At 36.6% G+C, this 22,340-nt stretch overlaps 1 protein-coding gene across 5 annotated transcripts in view; it reads right to left on the bottom strand.

Annotated features, from left to right (window-relative positions):
- The window catches only part of LOC127515854 (multiple PDZ domain protein), a 103,598-nt gene extending 81,672 nt beyond the window's left edge, over window positions 1-21,926 (bottom strand). For all 5 annotated transcript variants that reach the window (XM_051899956.1, XM_051899957.1, XM_051899958.1 and 2 more), the window contains exons 1-2: window positions 21,832-21,926; window positions 16,298-16,371 (exon numbers count right to left, since the gene is read on the bottom strand). In XM_051899956.1, the coding sequence (XP_051755916.1) occupies window positions 16,298-16,313 (16 nt within the window). In that variant the 5' untranslated portion in view covers window positions 16,314-16,371; window positions 21,832-21,926. The remainder of the gene's footprint in view (window positions 1-16,297; window positions 16,372-21,831) is intronic.
- Between the last annotated feature and the right edge of the window lie 414 nt (window positions 21,927-22,340).

The raw sequence follows: 22,340 nt of genomic DNA, 5'->3' as shown, positions 1-22,340 counted from the left end.
GCGTCGTGGTGCTCTCGTGAACGCGCGTCGGAGACTGATATGGAAGAGAAGAAATTGCTGAATAAAGTCGCCATTTTATTTATTTTGAGTTTTTTGGCGCACAAAAAGTATTCTCAACGCTTCATAAAATTAAGGTTAAACCCAGAGGTGTAAAGTACTTGAGTAAATGTAATTAGTTACTGTACTTAAGTATCTTTTTGGCTACTTTGTAGTTGTACTGAGTATCAAAGATATTGGCAACTTTTACTCTCTACTTGACTACATTTTTGAGCAAGTAAATGTACTTTTTACTCCACTACATTTGTGATGAGTGATGCAATTACAAATTACATTTTTCATGGCAGCTAACTTTTTCTGCAGCAGTTTGTTTCTGATATAAAGAAGCGATATTGCCATCTAAGGGCATTGAAGGTACTATATCTTGTGCATTTTGCCTTTACTCACCCAAAACTTGTCAACAAGGATACTTTACGTGAACGTGAGTGCATTAGCAGGTAGTTGCTGATGGCAGATGTTTGATTTATTAGATAAGGAAATGACTGCAGCTGGTGATGAGGCTCAAACCAGCATTGTTTTATTTATCTGCTATATTGACAAGACTGTTTTGAAGGATATTGGTTTACTTATGGCCTTTCTGTGTGCTTGAGACTTGAGTGTTTGTAGACGTTTAAAAGGTTGTTGTGTCGACCTTGATTTATTGCAACACTAAGGTGTTCAGTTTTATTTTGATTTTAGAAAATAAACTTGATTTCTCATCTTACAAATCAATTGTTTCTTATTTTCACTGGTATGTCTCTCAGGACTAGTGCATCTCTGTGCCTACATTCAGCATGAGTAAAATACTTAAGTACTGTTAAATCAGATACTTTAAGACTTACTCAAGTCGTATTGGAATTGGTTACTTGTAACTTGTAGTGGAGTCATTTTCGATGTAAGGTATCAGTACTTTTACTCAAGTATGGTTTTCAGGTACTCTTTACACCTCTGGTTAAACCACAGTAGTCACATGGACTGTTTATATGTCTGTACTACCTTTCTGGGCATTGAAAGTGTAAATTAACGTCCTGCCAAAGGAGGCCTCATTGAGCCATCGGATTTTATCAAAAAGATCTTAATTTGTGTTCCGAATATGAACAAAGGTCTTAGAGGTGTGGAACGGTATGAGGGTGAGAAATTAATGACAGAATTTTCATTTTTGGCAGAACTAACCCTTTAAGTTCACCTTAGTAATCAGGAACACTTAAGTGATAAGTCATCATGACTTCCTGTTTCACTGGGCTACAAATATGAAGTGTCACACAGGTCAAATTTCTACAGTCATCCATCACTATGGGAAAGACCTGAGAATACAGTAAAGAGCTTCACAAATCATGAAATGGCTATAAGATAATAGTTTAATTGTTGGAATGCTCATTTCCACTATCTGGGCAATAATTAAGAAGCGTTTACACCTGGTCACTTAATGTGTTTTTACTGATCTGTCTCTTTTGTCCACTTTCAACCAATTCTGTCCTGATTTTTTCAAGGTGAGGGTCTACGGCAGGTAAATATATGTATTTTTGGTAACACTTTACAATAAGGTTCATTAGTTAACATTAGTTAACTACATTAGTTAACATGAACTAATAATGAACTGCACTTATACAGCATTTATTATTTAATGCTAATTTCAACATTTACTAATACATTATTAAAATCTTGTTAACATTATTTAATGCACTGTGAACTAACATGAACAAACAATGAACAACCGTATTTTCATTAACTAACATTAACAAAGATTACAGGGTTTCTACAGGTTTCATCAAATCTAATTTAATACTTTTGAATGCCAATTTTTACATTTTTACAAAATAAGAGAGATCATACAAAATGCATGTTATTTTTTATTTAGTACTGTCCTGAGTAAGATATTTTACATAAAAGATGTTTACATATAATCCACAAGACAAAAAATAGCTGAATTTATTAAAATAACACAGTTCAAAAGTTTGTGAACCATTGATTCTTAATACTGTTTGTCATCACCTGGATGATCTACGACTGTTTTTTTGTTTTGTGACGGTTTTTCGTAAGTCCCTTGTTTGTCCTGAGCAGTTAAATTGCCCAGCATTCTTCAGAAAAATCCACCAGGTCCTGCAGATTCTTCAGATTTCAAGCATTTTTTGCATATTTAAACCCTTTCCAGCAGTGACTGTATGATTTTGAGATCCATCTTTTCACACTGAGGACAATTGAGGGACTCAAACACAACTATTAAAAAAGGTTCAAAAATTCACTGATGCTTTAGAAGGAAACACGATGCATTAAGAGCCAGGGGGTGATCAAGGTAAATTGTACTTAATTTGTCTCAGCGAAACATGTAGGTATCTTCTGCTGCTTCCAAAGGGCAGTACTAAATGAAGAAAACTGATATTTAAACAAAATAAGAAAAATTTGGACATCTTCATCCTGTTCAAAAGATTTCACCCCTGACTCTTAATGCATCATGCTTCCTTCTGGAGCATCAGTGAATGTTTGAACCTTTTTTAATAGTTGTGTTTGAGTCCCTCAATTGTCCTCAGTGTGAAAAAAATGGATCTCAAAATCATACAGTCACTGCTGGAAAGGGTTCAAATATGCAAAAGATGCTGTAAATCTGAAGAATCTGCAGGACCTGGAGGATTTTTCTAAAGAACAGAGCTCAGTTTAACTGCTCAGAGCAAACAAGGGACTCATGAACAACCATCACAAAACAAAAAAAAAAAAACAGTCGTAGATCATCCAGGTAACCACACACAGTATTAAGAATCAATGGTTCACAAACTTTTGAACAGGGTCATTTTAATAAATTCAGCTATTTTTTTGTCTTGTGAATTATGTAAACATCTTTTATGTAAAATATCTTAATCAGGACAGTACTAAATAAAAAATAACATGCATTTTGTATTATCTCTTTTATTTTGTTAAAATTTTTCACATTTTCACAGACTCTGCAAGGGGTTCACAAACTTTCAAGTGGCACTGTATGTTGGTAAATGTCGATAGATGGCATCATAAGGCAATTAGCATATTCATCATGTCATTGTTGCATTCATATTCTGCCAAGTGTCAGCCCTTTCTATTTGTTTGCTTCTCTGCTGCTACCCTTTTTGCTCACATAATATATTTTAATACAGCCAAATTCCCAATAAAATTGTTTCATCTATATATTTTTCTGTTTTTGTTGTCAGACAATATGAAATGGTGACTGAAACGCGGCCCATTAAGACTACATACAGGGCTCGACATTTAGCCTTTTCATTCACTTGTACGATTCTTGTACGATTCATGTAAAATGTATGATTCATCTTTCATTTTAAATTCTTAACTTCAATCAATAAATTTTATTACAATAAGACACTAAGGGCTGTTACCAATCAAATTAAATAATTTACAAATTTACAATAAAAAAAAAATACAACTGCATTAAATAATGTTATGGGATTGTAAGAAATGTTGGGGGGGAAATGATACTTTTAAAAATTAAACTAAACCACCAGTAGGTGGCGTCAAGTAACCATCTTATTAAGTAAGTCATTCATTTAAACGATTCATTCCAATGGCTGATTCATTCAAGAATGAGGCAGTTGTTTATGAATGGGTCATTTAATCTTTGACTCAACCGATTCGTTCAAAACGCTGAATCATTCAGTAATGAAAACAAGGCTGAGTGTTGCGCTATGGTTCTGCTCTGATCTTTGTTTGAAACTATTTTTGCTGCTAAAACAGAACAAAAACAGTCAATGTTCCTTCTAAAATGTAAGTGACTTAATATTAACTGTTTGTTAACTGAACAGTTGTATGAAATCAGTGTCACGTTTTTAATCGTGACGGTAACCTATTTAGGAAAACAGCAATCTTGGTCGTGTGATTTTGCTTACCTGTATCAAGTTATAAAAACTTATTTTTGTGTGTTCTTCGCTCATGTTTCCATTTCTCCTCGAGATGGTGCGCGAGCCTCAACAGCGCAACCTTGTTATCGTCACTACGTTATGCAGCCTATTATTATCCACTATGGATTGCCACTTAAACTAAATGTAATAAAATCAGTCATTCTCGCGGTTTTTTTTTTTGGTTTTTTTTTGGTATTGACGTTTAAATCAGGTCCTAAAATTCTCTTTCACTTGCCCTTTCAAAAAATACACTTATCCCGGACTAATTGACAAGCGTTAGTGTCGAGCCCTGACATGTTAAACCAGCACTAAAATCCTGATTTATAATCGAGACGTTGTCTGACAAAATCACCATACACATAATATAAAGACATTTGCTGTGATTTTGGCTATATGTACACATAAAATGATCACTCGGGTTAGAAGCAATAGTGTCTATTTTATTTGTTCTCTAAGTTGGCAACACTGATTCAACCTTCCGTCTCCAGGTCCCAGCCCGCCGCTGTCCAAAACGCCGTTAGGGCAATTTTGCACCGGCCGGAGGCAATTACCAAACTGGTTCCGTGTGTGTATCACACCAATGTACATATTTTGCGACAGCAAATCAAAGTTATTAATTATGAAGGCTATATTCAATATAAACTGGTGTTATTTTCCTTCAAAACTATCTAAAAAAATTAATGCCTGTAGGAATAAAATGTAATGCTTTTTAATGCCATTTAAGGCCTTAATTTTCGCAAAATCCATTTAATGACTTTTAATGCTTTTTAATGCCCCGCGGATACTGTGGATTAGTAAATACAGTAACAAATGTATTGCTCATGGTTAGTTCATGTTAGTTAATACATTAACTAATGTTTAACTAATGAACCTTACTGTAAAGTGTTGCCATTTTTTTTTTTTCCAGATCTTTTGATCTAATGGACAAAATAAGCTTGCTCAATGTACATATGAATGCGCCCGGGGTCAGAAAATCTCCAAAACTATGATCAGACTTCACCTATATAACTACAACTTGTATGGAAAGGGTGCAATAAAAAAGCCTTTGGTGACATCAAAGACCCTGGACAACTTGTTAGGATACACGGTATCATAAACTCCATCAAGTACCAGCAAATATTAAATCAACACCTGACTGACCCTGTCAGGAAGCTTAAACTGGACCGTGGTTGGATCTTTCAGCACGGCAATGATCCAAAGCACATCACAAAACAAACAACAGAATAGTTCACTGACCACAGAATGAAGTTTTTGCCATGGACATAGCAATCCCCTGACCCAAACCCCATTAAAAAACCTGTGGGATGAGCTGAAGAAAAGAGTCCACAAGCAAGGAGCTCTGAATCTGAAGGATCTGAAGAGATTCTGTATGGAGGAATGGTCTCAGATCTCTTCATGTTCATTAACCTTATTACGCATTGTAGGAGAAGATCCAGAGCTGTTATTTCGGAAGATTGCACAAAGTATTAAATAAAGGGGTGCCAGTTGTGGAATACATACTGTATATTTCGGAGAAAAGAAATGTTTTATGATAAGAATTTTTTTTCTTTCAACCATTTGACTTTAATTAAAGGTTAGATTTTTGTGAATATTTTGAATGAAAGACTAAAGGTGATGATACATGGGGCAACTTTTTGAGCAATGTTGCTTGGGCACTTTCCCATTGAGAATGAGCAACAAATTTATATCTGGATACTTTAGATCGGTCGTGGGCAATTTTTTGAGATCCTCCAATCAGAATGCTGGCAGCTGATCACGTGACCGGCTTGAAGATTTCAGAAAAAATCAAAACAAGATGGCGGCCTCTCAATGGCAGTGGAGCGAAGAAAAGGAGAGTGAACTTACATCTTTACGCTGGTAAGTTGTCATGTGTCAACCCAAAACAGGGAATTTACCTAATTTAATGCTTAAAATACCAACAGGTGTCCAATTTAATGTCTGTTGGCTGTAATTTAGCCATCAAATGTTTTCAGTTAAATACTAAAAAGACGCACTCTGATTAATGTCTGTAGTGTCGTAGGCTGTAGGGCGTATAGTATGTGAAAGTAGCTTTTGACGCGATCGACGCAGGTTCGAATCTGCCTTTTCACAAACTCGCTCTTCTCCCATTTTCCTATCACAAATCAGATCGGAAAGGCATTTATATTTAATAAAAATGAAGAAAATATTTGAAAAGTTGAAATAAAGTGCCTAACAAGTGTTTATAATAATGTATTTATTGGGTTGGCAATAGATTTGCTCCTCTCTGATTGGTTGCTGCCAACTGTCTGTTGCCCTAATTAGTTGCCCTGTGTCTCACCAGATTGCCCGTTGACGGCAACATTGCCCAACAACATTGCTTAAAAAGTTGCCAAGTGTATCATCACCTTAAGAGGAGAAATTGCAACTGTGGTAACTCCAAGTACTGAATCTTTATTTGCTACAACCAAGACTGATAAAGCATATGTATTACGCATACATGTTTCACAGCTGGCAAGTGTTTCAACTATCTAGCGAGATAAACACCTTTCTCTAGTGTCTTTGTTTCAACACTAATATAATGTAATAAAATACAATGCTACCTCACAAATACATAAAGAATAAATATAGATAAAGATGATTAATTAGACTGGAGTATCCTTGGTATTTCAGGTGTATGTTAGTTGTCTTCTGATTCGGGATCATCAGACTCTGGCTCAAACAATTTTTCAAAATGTGTAATGGTGGGGACATTGAATATTATTTTAATATGCAAAACTGTTACTCAATCATAGCAGTGGGGGTTTTCCTCCAAGTCTTGAATGCAGCACTTTAAAGAGAGAGCCAAAAACAGGATAGAAAATACCCTATTACTTCTAAATTAGGATTTTAACATTATAACTTGACCTCAAATAACATTATACAATTTTTAAAAAATGCAGTTCATAACCCCTTTAAAAAGTGGTTGGGTAGAGCTTATTTATTAGGCTATATGCTCAAATAATGTAATATGACCTTTGACTGTTGTGATCCCTATTGTGTTGCAATTTTGTACATTTAAAATATATTAACTTACAATGTAATATTGAATAACAAACTACAGTTAAAATTATAATCAAGTACTTTACATGTGCTTTAATTAAACAATGGTCACCATGATTTTGCCAAGTAAGACATGTTCCTGGGTTAACATATTTTGTTGATCCTGGAACAACATACCCTATCTTACCCCATCTCTAACACTACCCATAACTCATCCCTAAAATCAGAGGGAAATGATAGGTTAATAACACTGATGTAGAAGCACCTAGCCCTGGTTGTAAGCCTAAACTTAACTGTAAACTTGTCCTTCAAATCTGATTTGTTGATTGGAATTTTGTTCCAGGATCAATAAAGATGTTGATCCAGGAACATGTTGTACTTGGTGAAATCACTTTCGGCTTTAGGGGAACACTTTAAAATAGGTGTACTTCTTTAAAGCACAACAAAATATAAATTATTAAAATGTAAAAATGATATAAACTTTTAATTTGACATTATTACAAAGCACACTTTTTCACACTTTTTTTGTATTTAAGTGTGTTAAGAAACAAACATGAAAGAGTCCTCTCTTTAAGTACACTTAAGTTGCCCTTTATTTCATTAATATTATATTATCTGCAAGCACAGTTTTTAAAAATATACTTTTTAAGAGTGCACATTCATTGCAATTAAGCACATTTTTGACAAGGGTTCTTAACTGTCTGATCTGCTAATGAAAGCAAAAAGGTAAGCAAAATTAACAATTTTTAAAAATCATATTTACCTTTTTTTATAAACTGTAAGAGGTATGCAGCGTGCATGTACAGTTGTGGTCAGAATTATTGGCACCCTTGGTAAATATGATCAAAGATGACTGTAAAAATAAATCTGCATTGTTTATCCTTTTGATCTTTAATTCATAAAATTAGCAAAAATCTAACCTTTCATTGAAGGAAAAGAATTGAAAGCGGGGGAAAATCACATTATGAAATAAATGTTTTTCTCCAAAACATGCTGGCCACAATTATTGGCACCCCTAGAATTTTTTATGAGTAAAATAACTCTGAAGTATATTCCCATTCATATTTATATATTTTTTTAGCACACCAGGGTGATCATGAACATGAAATTGTCCAGCCATGACTTCCTGTTCCACTGGAGTATAAACATGAGGAAACACAAAAGCCAAATTCCCTTAATCATTCATCACAATGAGTAAAACCAAAGAATGTAGTTCTGATGTGCAGCAAAAGATTGTTGAGCTTCACAAAATAGAAAGTGGCTGTAAGAAAATAGCTAAAGCATTGAAAATCCCCATTTCCACTATCAGGGCAATAATTAAGAAGTTCCAATCAAGTAAAGATGTTACAAATCTGCCTGGAAGAGGACGTGTGTCTAAATCATCCTAACGCGTGGTGAGGAGGAAGGTTTGAGTGGACAAAGACTCTCCAAGGATCACAGCTGGAGAATTGCAGAGATTAGTTTAGTCTTGAGTCTCAGAAAGCCTAAAAAAAATTAATAAACAGCACCTACATCCCCACAAGTTGTTCGGGAGGGTTTCAAGAAAAATCCTCTGCTCTCATCCAGAAACAATCTCCAGCATATTCAGTTGTCAGAAAAGACTGGAACTTCAAACAGGACCGGCTTCTATGGTCAGATGAAACTAAAAAAAGAGCTTTTTGGCAGCAAACCCACCAGATGGGTTTGGTGCACACATGGATAAAAAGTACCCCATGCCCACGGTTAAAGGATTAGTTCACTTTCATATAAAATTTTCCTGATAATTTACTCACCCTCATGTCATCCAAGATGTTCATGTCTTTCTTTCTTCAGTAAAAAAAAATTAAGGTTTTTGGTGAAAACATTCCAGGATTATTGTCCTTATAATGGACTTCAATGGCCTCCAAACGGTTGAAGGTCAAAATTATAGTTTTAGTGCAGCTTCAAAGGGGTTTAAACGATACCAGACGGGGAATAAGGGTTTTATCTAGTGAAATGATAGGTCATTTCGAAAAAAATGTAAATGTAAACCATACTTTCGTATTCTTAAATATACTGCTGGATCTTTAATGGTGCGGGCCTATTTTTCTGCTGGAGGTCCTGGACATCTTGTTCAGATACATGGTATCATGGATTCTATCAAATACCAACGATAAAAAATCAAGACCTGACTGCTTCTGCTTGAAATCTTATAATGGGCCGTGGTTGGATCTTCCATCAGGACAATGATCCAAAACAAACATCAAAACCAACACAAAAATGTGTCACTGAGCACAAAATGAAGCTTCTGCCATGACCATCCCAGTCCCCTGACCTGAACCTCAAAGAAAATGAGTGGGGTGAACTGAAGAGAAGAAGCACCAACATGGAGCTGGGAATCTGAAGGATCTGTAGAGATTCTGTATGAAGAAATGGCCTCTGATCTCTTGTCAGGTGTTCTCCAAACTCATCAGGCATTATAGGTGAAGACTCAGAGCTGTTATCTTGGCAAAAGGAGGTTGCAAAAAATATTGAATAAAAGGGTGCCAATAATTGTGGCCAACGTGTTTTGGAGAAAAACATTTATTTCATAATGTGATTTTCCCCCCACTTTCAATTCTTTTCCTTCAATGAATGGTTAGATTTTTGCGAATTTTATGAATTAAAGATCAAAAGGATAAACAATGCAGATTTATTTTTACAGTCATCTTTGATCATATTTACTAAGGGTGCCAATAATTCTGACCACAACTGTATGTGAATGCAGTATGAGGGGATTGAGTTGTTGTGTGTGACTGGTTTGTGCAGCCATGCCTGGCTAACGCATGGATAAGCCCCAGAATCCTGCTATTGGGACTCAGACATTGCGCTCCTGCCGAGGGCATTAGAGAGCAGTTCTAGCCTCCAGGTTTGTGTGAACCAGTCGAGGTCATTTCCATTCTCACAGAGTGTGACTAAACCAGTGTGTGTGGAGTATGTGGAGCTCTGTACCTCTTTAGAAACCACTGACTGTAAACAATCCCACAACAACCAGCGGGTCCAAGAAAACTTTCACACTGAGTGAAACATTCTTTCTTTCTTTTAACTTTCTTTTTCTTTCTGCTAGGGCCAGGCAGTATATTGAATTTGTACGATATTTTTTTTTATAATCGATATAAAATGAGGCAATACCATTTATATTGATATACAGTAGTTTGATATTGCGAGTGCATCTGAAAAATAGTTGAGGACACAGAGTGAGCTGCTGCGGGGAAAGTGCATAATCCAATTTGTCCTAAACATGAGACATGTTTTATATTTTATACCGTTCAAAAGTTTGGGGTCGGTAGGGTTTTTAATTTTTTATGAAAAAGTTTCTTCTGCTCACCAAGGCTGCATTTATTTGATCAAAAATACAGTAAAACAGTAAAATATTATTACAATTTAAAATACATTTTTCTATTTTAATATATTTTAAAAATGTAATTTATTCCTGTGATGTCAAAGCTGAATTTTTTAAATCATTCTAATATGCTGATTTGCTGCTCAAGAAAAATTCCTTATATTGAAAACAGTTGTGCTGCTTCATATTTTTGAAGAAACCATGATACATTTATTTTCAGGATTCTTTGATAAATAGAAATTTCAAAAGAACACCATTTATTTGACAGAATATTTTGAAACATTCATTGTTTTTACTGTCAATTTTGATCAATTTAAAAGTATCAATTTCTTTAAAAAATAATAAAATCTTACTGACCTTAAACTTATGAACGGTAGTAATGAAATTTAATTAGAAAAAAAAAAAAACTAAATCGGTTAAACAATTAACATTTTAAATTTTCTTCATATATATGGTATCTTGCTATGTTAAATGCTTCAGCCGTGACCAATCCTAGAAGCACCAATTACACCGTATTTGTCAGTTGACAGACCAATCACAACAGTGATTGGTCTCAGCATATCTCTTCTCCATGCAACTGCAAGGAGGGAAGTGTGGTGAGATACCTCACTTCTGTGATCAGAGAACTGGAGTTACATAAGTAACCTAAACCTCTCTTTCAATCATTAGTTCGGTATCTCACTATGGGATATAGACAACTCCCGTATTGCAGATATGCTGTCTGAAACAGGCATGTCAACCAACTCGATGTACAGTTGAGCTCAAAAGTTTACATACCCCTTGCAGAATATGCAAAAATTTTAATCATTTTAACAAAATAAGAAGGATCAAGAAAATTGCATGTTATATTTTTTAGTACTGTCCTGAATAAGCTATTTCACATAACAGATGTTTACATAAAGTCCACAAGACAAAATAATAGCTGAATTTATAAAAATGACCCTCTTCAAACGTTTACAAGGGCTACCCTTGATTCTTAATACTGTGTCGTTACCTGGATGATCCATGACTATTTTTTGTTTTTGTGATGGATGTTCATAAGTCCCTTATTTGTCCTGAGCAGTTAAACTGAGCTCTGTTCTTCAGAAAAATCCTCCATGTCCTGCAAATTCTTTGATTTTCCAGCATCTTCTGCATATTTGAACCCTTTCCAACAATGACTGTGGCCCCATTTACACTGCATGGTTCAAGTGACCCGATTCCGATTTTGTGGCACAGATCGGATATGAGCCACGACCGTGTAAGCAGGAAAAAAGCGCATGGATTCCGATATTCACAGATCGGTTTCAGGCCTCATTCATATGTGGAAATAAATCAGATATGAATCAGATACGTGTGTTTGCGCCTGCCGTGTAAGCGGACAGATCGGATATTCCCCTGTAAATGTGACTCCTGCGTCATTGAAAAGTGAGGTTTTTTAACATTTTGCGGTACAGACATGCTTATAACAAACGAAACATCTCTAGTTGACTGGCAGAGTATTTCTTTCTTTCGTTTGTGTTAAATAAAAGGCGATCTGACTTGTACCTGCCCTTGATATTCAATCACTGATGAACGCATTTGGTTTTAATGAGTAAAAAAACCTAGTATATGACGGCGGATTCGAACCCAGAAGCTGTGACATGTTTAACAAATATCAACCACTCGCACACTTCCAGCGGAGAACTGTCGTGAAGAATTTGTATTATTTTGATTTACGGATGCAACTATTGCATTAAAAAGGTTTCCCTATGAATTCCATGTGAATAAATTAAACTCAATGTACCACTGAAATTGATTTGTGATGTCATATATGCTATTTTTGGTTCATTTCACCAAATGCAGTGTAAAAAGGAGACATTGGATACAGGTCACTTTTAAAAGAAATGTAAGCACTTTGTCCAAAAAATTGGATATAGTTTATAAGACGAGTTTATATCGGATATAGTTTTTGCAGTGTAAATGCAGCCTGTATGATTTTGAGATCCATCTTTTCACACTGAGGACAACTGAGAGACTCAAACACAACTATTAAAAAAGGTTCAAACATTCACTGATGCTCCAGAAGGAAACAATGCATTAAGAGTCAGGGGTGAAAACTTTTGAACAAAAAGATGATATGCAAGTTTTTCTTCTTTTGTTTAAAGATCATATTTTTTCATTTAGTACTGCCCTTTGGAAGCTACAAAAGTTATATACATGTTTCCTAGAAGACAAAAAAAGTACAATTTATTCTGTTCATCCAATTCAAAAAGTTTAAATCCCCAGCTCTCAATGCATCGTGTTTCCTTCTGGAGCATCAGTGAATGTTTGCAGTTTTTAATAGTTGTATTTGAGTCCCTTAGTTGTCCTCAGTGTGAACAGATGGATCTCAAAATCATACAGTCACTGCTGAAAAGGGTTCAAATCAAAGAATTTGCAGGAAATGGAGGATTTTTCTGAAGATCAGAGCTCAGTTTAACTGCTCAGGACAAACAAGGGACTCATGAACAATGAGCAAAAAATCTGATTTGGGCCACTTTTGCCTGCAGTGTGAACGTACTGTGACATCTAGACTATAAAACTGGACAAAAGTGTGAGGAGAAGTGCTAGAGTAGTGGTTCCCAATCCTGGTCCTGGAGGCACCCTAATAGTGCACATTTTGCATGTCTCCTTAATCAAACACACCTGATCCAGGTCATCAGCTCATTAGTAGAGACTCCAAGACCTGAAAAGGGTGTGTCAGAGAAAGGAGACATGCAAAATGCTGAGTGTTGGGGTGCCTACAGGACCAGGATTAAGAACTACTACTCTAGAGCATCCACACCTATAGGTGTTTTCATGCGAGGCGTAGAGATCTATGGCAACTACGGCCGAACCTCTCCCACAACTGGCTCACTACCTGAGGGTGGAGAGTCCTTTCTCTGTAGAGAGGATTTCCATCTGGATCGGAGATTCAGCCCCATATTCATTATTCCCAGGACACGCATTGCCCTAATGAATGAAAACGCTTCATGCCCCACACGATCAGTTTTTGTGCCAGACTGTAAAGCTGAGGAGAACGTGTGCCACCTGGTATGTATTTATGTATGCCATCACTGTTCTGTTGTCTGATCTGCTCAAAACGTCGTAGTTCTTTAGGAACTCCACGAAATGTTTCAATGCTAGCAACACTGTTAACAGTTCTAGAAAGTTTATGTCTGCGTTCTATAACGAGAAGGGCCATTTCCTTTTTGCTATCTTGCCCTAGCACACCGCACCCACACTGTGAGCGATGCATCCGTTGTCACCACCTTTCTCAGAGAAACTGCCCCCAGCTGAGTCCCTGATTTGAGAAATTCACAATCTCTCCAGTGACGGAGAGTGCACATGCAGAGTGATGATACTATCACTTTGCGGTTAAGGTGGCGTTTTGGACACAAACGCTGCTGCCCAGTGCTGAAACTCTCTCACTCACAACAGTCCCAGTGGAGTATCTGTGACAGTCGAGGCTATCAGTCCCAGAAGAAGTAAACATAGTCTAAATGGGACCTTCTTCACTTTCTGAAAAAGGGATAAACAACCGCAAATTGACCTGATGCTCCTCTGACAGAAATGCTTGATACAGGTCTGAGACCTAGGTAGACTATCTCTTGTGTCGGCACCAATAAGCTTTTCGTCTAGTTTATTTTGAAACCTATGTTTTATAAATGAGACATGAGCACTTTTGTATCTATCTTCTGCTGCCGTGACAGAGCACAGAGGAGCAGATCATCCAAATAAGCTGACACTCTGAGACCCGCTATTCTCAGCAGTGTCAGAGCTGCTTCAACACATTTGCTGAACACTCTTGGGGCTAATGAGAGCCCGAAAGGAACCGTCAAAAAAAATTCGTAGGCTGTGCTTTAATAGGCAAACTTGAGGAATTTTCTAAGTGCCGGGTAGATGCTTATGTAAAAATATGCATCCTTCAGATCGACTGATGTAAGCCAGTCTTTGGGACAAATAAAGTGAGATAACACCTTTAATGTCAGCATCTTGATCTTGTACTTTCTGAGGTGACTGTCGAGGTTCCGCAAATCCAGAATAGGATGGGACGGAGCTGCCGCAAACTAAGCCTTACCTCTGGGCCGGGGCTGTTTTGGGTGAACCTCCGCCTGCATTGACTGCTGAGGCGGTGCAGGGGCAAGGGGTTATTGTACCCCGACTGTCCCCCTCTGCAGGACGTGAGGGTTTGGGTGGGTCAAGCAGTCGGCTTCTTGGGGAGACAAGTTTCAAAAGCCTGATACAGCACCAAAAAGGGTTTCAGCTCCACAGGGGCATCAGGGAGCTCTGCCTTCTCCCTCTCTGACAAAGCCTGACAAACCCAACCCCTGGACGTCCCCAAATCTTACATATTGTGAATGTCCAGCCTAGAGAAACCTTTAACCTTTTGTGAGAAAGGTAAAGAATGCTCTGTAAAAGAATGCATATTTGCACAGGCGCGTAGTCTTTCTTTACAAAGTGACATCACTAACTACTAACCTAGCATGGATAATACAGTCGTTTTTGCGGATCTGTGTGAATGGGGATCGTTTTGACAGTGTTGTTATCTGTACAAAGAAAACACTTCCGTTTTTTTTTTACATCATGTCAACGTATCCTAAATCCTCCTCCAAGAGACGAGCAATCACCTCATCATCTTCGTTCTCCTTCTCTTTGTCCCCCGCCAAGTGGTCTGATTCAAAGAGGGGGGTGAAGTTCAGGAGAGATCTCGTCCGTCAGCTCTCACCAGGGCTGAGGAGCAATCTCATCTATCTCCATGGGAAGTTTGAAAAAAAACTCGGGTCCCCTTTATTCGCAGCCGCGACTCGTACCCGGCACTCTAAAACCCTTAATGGGAAATGAGAGCAGTGCAGGCAGCACTGCGGATTAGCAAGCACAACCTGTGTGCGTCTAACTTTAAAACACGCTATGCACAGAGGGTGAGAGTCTTTGAAGAAATTGTAGACCCACACACACGGTAAAGAGAAATCTTTCACTGCACTGCTGGATGGGCTCACAGTCACCATAAAAGATATGGGAACACCAGGAGATTTACAAGATCACCACAACGTGCCTCTCGATATCGGGTCTTATTAGCAATTATTCCCATAATACGGCGGAATAGACTCATCGGTCACACCACTTAATGTGAAGGAATAACTGAGAAAAAGGAGCTGTAACTGTTTGAGAAAGAAAGTGAGAACCTGCCTTGATTCACTGGTCCCCACTACAAGGAATAGAAAAACAGCAGAAAGAAAAATATTCACTTTAACATTGAATATTTCCTCAGAAAAGCAGCCGCGTTCAGCGACATAACGTAAAATAACAGCTATTCCTTGAACAGTTTAGCGGCCACCCCTTACAAGGATCTGCTGAGGATAGCTTCCAAATTCATGGGGAAGAGAACAAGAATGAAGTGGGGACCGTTAGCAGCGATATATATTAAGGAGGCATGACTCCCGGATCACTATTGTGATTGGTCTGTCAACTGACAGACATGGTGTGATCGGTGATTGTAGGATTGGTCACGCCCAAGGCATTTCCCATAGTGAGATACTGAACAAATGTTTGAAAGAGAACAAAAAGGTTTATCTTACAGAACATGCAATCTTGTCCAGGTCACATTTCACTGCTAAATATAATAACTATTATTTAGTAATTAAAATAATTTAATTTTGCATAAAGGAAATGCAGCCTCCCAAATACAATTTTATGTCTTTCGAATTTGGGGTGAAATATGACTTTTTCTTGACAGGCTCCTTGAGTTTCATCTTACTGCACTTGGCACAAGAAGAATGTTTAAGATTCCTGTTCATGTATCTTTTAGTGTAATCCTTATTTAACTTTTGTACCACAAATAAAAATGCAGCTGTAGTAACAGGGATTTTAAATGCAATATGCCGTTTGAGTTTCAGAGACCCAGAGAGACTGTTGCTGTCCGTGTGTCACGCCGTCTCATTCCACAGAGGAACACAAAAACCCTACTGTTCACAACCAATTACCCACAATCCTGCACAGTACCTTCAGACATCAGAGGCCATATTTCCACAGAAATGTTAGGACCAAAAATAAATGAACTTACCCATTGTTTCGATCATCTTGTGCTTCGTTCCTCTCTCTAATGTCTTCCCTCATTACCTGGGTTTCACGTTATGCCTGAAATCAACAAATTCACATTTAGCTCCAAGTGCACTTGACTTACGACACTCATTTTTTGTCTGTCTCTATTCATTTATTTGCAAAAACAGTAAAACTGCAACTCATTCACACAATGACTTCAATATACCTTTTTTATAAAGAGCATGGGTCATTAACCCTATAAAGCCTACTGTATCATATTTGATAAATTACATTTTTAAGGCATCTAAACTATCATCATAATTAAAACTTTGCTGAAAAACCTGTTGCACACAATCTACTACATGCCTTCTCTTGCCTGATTGATAGTTCATACTTTTTTAGCAAGTAAAAGGTCTTTTAGTATAACTGTAGAATGTTTTTTTGCTGTGAAATCTTTGCTGATTTTTATAAAGTAAACACAGGAATAACTTGTTAGTAATATTTCAAGATGAACATTTACTTGACTGAAGAACTTAGGTTTACTTAATTATCCATACACCATTTTTTAGAAAAATAAAGTATCAAATATGATTCATCAGGCTTTTGAGAAACATTTATTTGTTCATCTATCAATTATCATTGTATATTGCATACCATTATATCATATGTTTTACAACTACAGAGCTTTGATCATAAAACTAAGCATTTAAAGGTTAGTTCACCCAAAAATGAAAATAATGTAATTTATTACTCACCCTCATGTCGTTCCACACCCGTAAGACCTTCATTAATCTTCGGAACACAAATTAAGATATTTTTGTTGAAATCCGATGGCTCAGTGAGGCCTCCATAGCCAGCAATGACATTTCCTCTCTCAAGATCCATTAATGTACTAAAAACATATTTAAATCAGTTCATGTGAGTACAGTGGTTCAATATTAATATTATAAAGCGACGAGAATATTTTTGGTGCACCAAAAAACCCCAAAATAACGACTTATATAGTGATGGCCGATTTCAAAACACTGCTTCATGAAGCTTCGGAGCGTTATGAATCAGCGTGTCGAATCGTGATTCGGAACGCGTGTCAAACCGCCAAACTGCTGAAATCACGTGACTTTGGCGCTCCGAACCACTGATTCGACACGCTGATTCATAACGTTCCGAAGCTTCCTGAAGCAGTGTTTTGAAATCAGCCATCACTATATACGTTGTTATTTTGTTTTTTTGGCCCACCAAAAATATTCTCATCACTTTATAATATTAATATTGAACCACTGTACTCACATGAACTGATTTAAATATGTTTTTAGTACATTAATGGATCTTGAGAGAGGAAATGTCATTGCTGGCTATGCAGGCCTCACTGAGCCATCGGATTTCAACAAAAATATCTTAATTTGCGTTCCAAAGATGAACGAAGGTCTTACAGGTGTGGAACGGCATGAGGGTGAGTAATAAATGACATTATTTTCTTTTTTAGCTGAACTAACCCTTTAAATGTCATCTTACTAAGACATATTATAAGCAGATATAGAGTTACAAGCTTTCAGAATTTCATCTGTTACACTTTATTTTAGGGTCTTTTAACTAGTTGCTTATTAGCATGCATATTACTAGAATATTGGCTGTTTATTAGTACTTATTAAGCACATATTAATGCCTTATTCTGCATGACCTTATTCTACATTCTTAATCCTACCCAATACCTAAACTTAAAGGGTTTGTTTACCCAAAAATGAAAATTCTGTCATTAATTACTCACCCTCATGTCGTTCCACACCTGTAAGACCTTCATTCATCTTTGGAACACAAATTAAGAAATTTTTGATAAAATCCGATGGCTCAGTGAGGCCTGCACTGATTACTGATTCGAAACAAATAATTCGTAAAGCTTCGAAGCTTCATGAAGCAGTGTTTTGAAATCACCCATCACTAGATATTGTGAAATAAAGTCGCTATTTTGTTATTTTTGGCGCACAAAAAGTATTCTCGTCGCTTTATAATAAGGTTGAATCACTGTAGTCACATGAACTGTTTTAAATATGTTTTAGTACCTTCATATGCATGAAAGGGAGTGTTATTGCTGGCAATGGAAGCCTCACTGAGCCATCAGATTTTATAAAAATATCTTAATTTGTGTTCCGAAGATGAACGAAGGTCTTACGGGTGTGGAACGACATGAGGGTGAGTAATTAATGACAGAATTTTCATTTTTGGGTGAACTAACCCTTTAACAACTAACTTACTAACTATTAATAAGCAGTAAATTATGAGTTTATTGAGGGAAAAGTCGTAGTTAATAGTGAATATGTGTTCCCTATACTAAAGTGTTACCATTTCATCTTACTTTTTGTCCATATACAATAAATATCAGCATCTGCACCAAATTTACATATTTTTTGCTCAATTTGGGCCTCTGAATAAAATTGAGGTGTTTTTTTCCTCCTCAAGTTGGAGCTCCATATTCTCACTATATCATACTATATGAGCCATAAAAGCCTGATGTATCAAATATGATATAAACAATATGATATAAACAATTTTCTTTAGTATTTTGTCTAAAGGTTTAATAAAGTATTCCATTTCAGAAAATTAGATTTTTCTTATTATGGTTTCATATGTGCGGCTGTACAGGATTGAAAGAATTTAATTCTCAAAAACAAAACCCTAATGCAGAATTAGTTCTCACTTTTGTCGTAAATGAACATAGTGCACCAGTTCATATAGAAACTGCATATTACAACAATAGTCTTAAATCTCAGACAGGTCAGGTGACCCGTGGGCAGACGAGCTTTCATCCGACCACCTCGTGGTAGTGTGGTTCCCATGACGATGGGACACAGAGGCTGGGTCTGGTTTCCTTAGAGACGCCTGTAAGCGACAGGACTTGACTGAATAGCTGCATTGTGAGTTTAAGCACACACTAATGTGAGTTTTTATCATCACTGACTACAATGGGAGGTAGACAAGATATACAGAAGAACCAGTGCTGAGGTGAAACAGTCCAGCATATGTTATTTCCCATCAGCAGGCCCTAAGTGGTTGTCCAGAGAAGAAATACTTGCCCTATCAGCAGTCTGGACAGTGTCTGTAGCATTTTGTGTTGACAGGGCACTGCTATCTAAATGCCTGGCTGTTTCTGATATGGTAGCAGCAATCACAGCAAAGACTTCTACATTGTTACAAAACATTTCTATTTGAAATAAATGCTGTTCTTTCGAACTTCTATTTATCGAAGAATCCTGAAAAAATATGAAGCAGCACAAGTGTTTTCAACATTGATAATAATAAGAAATGTTTCTTGAGCAGCAAATCAGCATATTAAAATGATTTCTGAAGGATCACTGAAGACTGGAGTAATGATGCTGAAAATTCAGCTTTGCATCACAGGAATAAATTACATTTTACAACATATTCAAACAGAAAACAGCTATTTTAAATTCTAATAAAATGTCACTGTTTTTACTGTATTGTTCATCAAATGAATGCAGCCTTGGTGAGCATAAGAGATTTCTTTCAAAAACATTAAAAATATCTTACTGACCCCAAACTTTTGAACAGCAGTGTAAGTAAATAAATAAAAAACAACCCAGACTCAGGTTAATTTGCAACAAAGTAGATAAACATGGTTTACTACCATCTGAAATAATGGTTACCAAAAACAATAGACAATTAAATGTCAATAGACATTTAGAAACCAAAACTGTGGATTTCCCTATTCAGCCCATTATGTTGATAATTTTACATAATGTCCAAATCTATGTACTGAAACAAATCACGTGAAAACCACTGCATTAGCATAGCAGGAACACTCAGTGCAAACCAACATACTATCCGCCCTCTATACATTAGCCTTGCTGCTGTCTTTGTATGGACTAATGCTCTTACGTGAGGATTAACTTCTTCCTGTGACGCTTCCCAGCAGTTTTAATTAACGGTGACGGCAACATCTACAACAAGAAGCTGAAGGAGATGAAGTCTTTTCCCTCCTACACATAGTTCCATGACAGTTTTACAAGAGTAAGACAACATACAGCCAGGACCAATACAAACAGCCATTTTAAACAGACGCATGTGCCATTTCTGAAAAAAATATAAAAATAGATCAAAGGTAAATTTGTAAAAAGTAGTGTTTAATACCCTGCATTTACAGAGTGATAAAGTAATGAATGAGATATCACTATTTAAAGTTACACAGATGCAGTTGTCATGTTATTTGCATATTAAAGAAACCATGTTCCCACAGCAGCTGTTGGAAACATTTTGATTGCTGGCCTCACAAATAAAGACCGAAGCAAAGAAATTTGTCTGTCGTTTTGGGTGTAACACTTTATTTTACAGTGTGCTTGTTACATGTTACATGTACTAACTGTAATAATAACAGTAAATTTAATTTCCTCACAGCTAACCCTAAACCAAACCCTAATCCTAAACCTATAGTAAGTACATGTTCTTAATTAATATTATTCATTACATAAATGTGTAATTACACTGTAAAAAGACACCTTAAAATAAAGTGTAACCCTCACTTTTTCACTAGTTCTGTTTTTATCTACTATCAATGTCCAAGAATCATGCTGTTTTGTCTTTTTTTCTGAACCAACAAATGTCATTTTTACTACATCTAAAATTATTTATTTTGTGGTAAAAAAAAATAAAATTACATTTTGAAAAGAAATTGAAATAAGATGGCTGGCTTTGTCTTACTGAGTATTTTATGTATTAAATAATATTTTCAATTTTTTGCATAATTTGATCAAATTGTAGCTTGATTGACACTAAATGCTCACAAATGATTTTTTCATGTTTTATATTTCATCTCATGTTTATCACTGAAACAGTTGTTTCTATGGTAACCAAGTACACTATATTTAGGGGCAAACTTGTTGCTGGTGGTGGAAATGATGTCACAATGTAGGGATGGGGAAGTTTGTGTGAAAATACATCTACAATAGTTGAATAATTTAAATGTTTTTTGTTTTGTTTTTTCATTTCGCTCATTGTTTAGTCATTTTCAAAATGTAATTATTTTATTACGAATTTCCATGTTTTAAGAATGCAGATCTGGATCTAGGACAAAGGTAAAGCACAAAAATCCACATAAAAGCCATTTCAAAAGTAGCTTTTGAAAATAGTATTAGCTGTAATATGCGCCTCTTATAGCATAAATCCAGCCCCTGGTACATAAAAGTGGCTGTTTTGAGACATTATTGCAGTATGTCCCGTTACTCGCAGATCGCGCTGATCTCTTTGTGTCCACAGGCCTGTCGGGTATAAAATCCGCTTTTCGTACAGAGCACCGATGAAGCAACAGGCTGCTGGTGTGACGAACGACGAGAAAAGTTTACAAAAAAATAGCAAACGGAGTACGGTAAACGGCATTAAGATAACGATACACGGGCGGCGTTAATAAAAGAATAGATGATGCGCGCGCGACATTGTTTCATTCTAACAAAATGTATACAATGTATCCCTAACAAGATCACATCAAAGACAGCAGCCGCTTTCGCAACCATTCATGAAGAATAATGTGTTTTGAAGAGCATAACTTACATGAGCAGCGGTATCTCGCTACGGGACGGAGTCTGTCCGGTTGTGTTGTGTTAAAGATGGGCGCTGTGTTTGAAACTGGAGCCGCCCCGCGCGCGCACACACACACACAAACACACACACACACACTCATGCGCCGCTCCGTGGCTGCCATGACCACTGAACCCCTGTTACCCTCACAAACATCTGAAGAAAACCGCACTGAAATAGATAACATTGAAGTTTGTTTCCGCCACAGAATAAAAATAGGTAACTGCGATTTTTTTGTTTTTTACCTCACAATTGCGAGTCTCACATTTCGGAGTAGAACTCGCAATTTCGAGTTTATTTCTCACAATTATGAGGGGGGAAAGTCATTGTGAGATATAAACTCGCAATAACGATAAACAAAGTCCGAATTGCGAAATATGAACTCGGAATTGCCAGTGTAAAACTCTGGCAATTTTCCATAGTGTGGAGAGCCTAAACAGTTGGTTCATTAATATTTTTGTTACCATTAGTCAATAAATATA

This window comes from Ctenopharyngodon idella, chromosome 7 (genome assembly GCF_019924925.1).
Source record: "Ctenopharyngodon idella isolate HZGC_01 chromosome 7, HZGC01, whole genome shotgun sequence".
In the NCBI taxonomy this organism is placed as follows: Eukaryota; Metazoa; Chordata; class Actinopteri; order Cypriniformes; family Xenocyprididae; genus Ctenopharyngodon; species Ctenopharyngodon idella.
The sequence above is the reverse complement of the archived record's forward strand: the minus strand, read 5'-3'. Positions and strand labels throughout refer to the sequence as shown.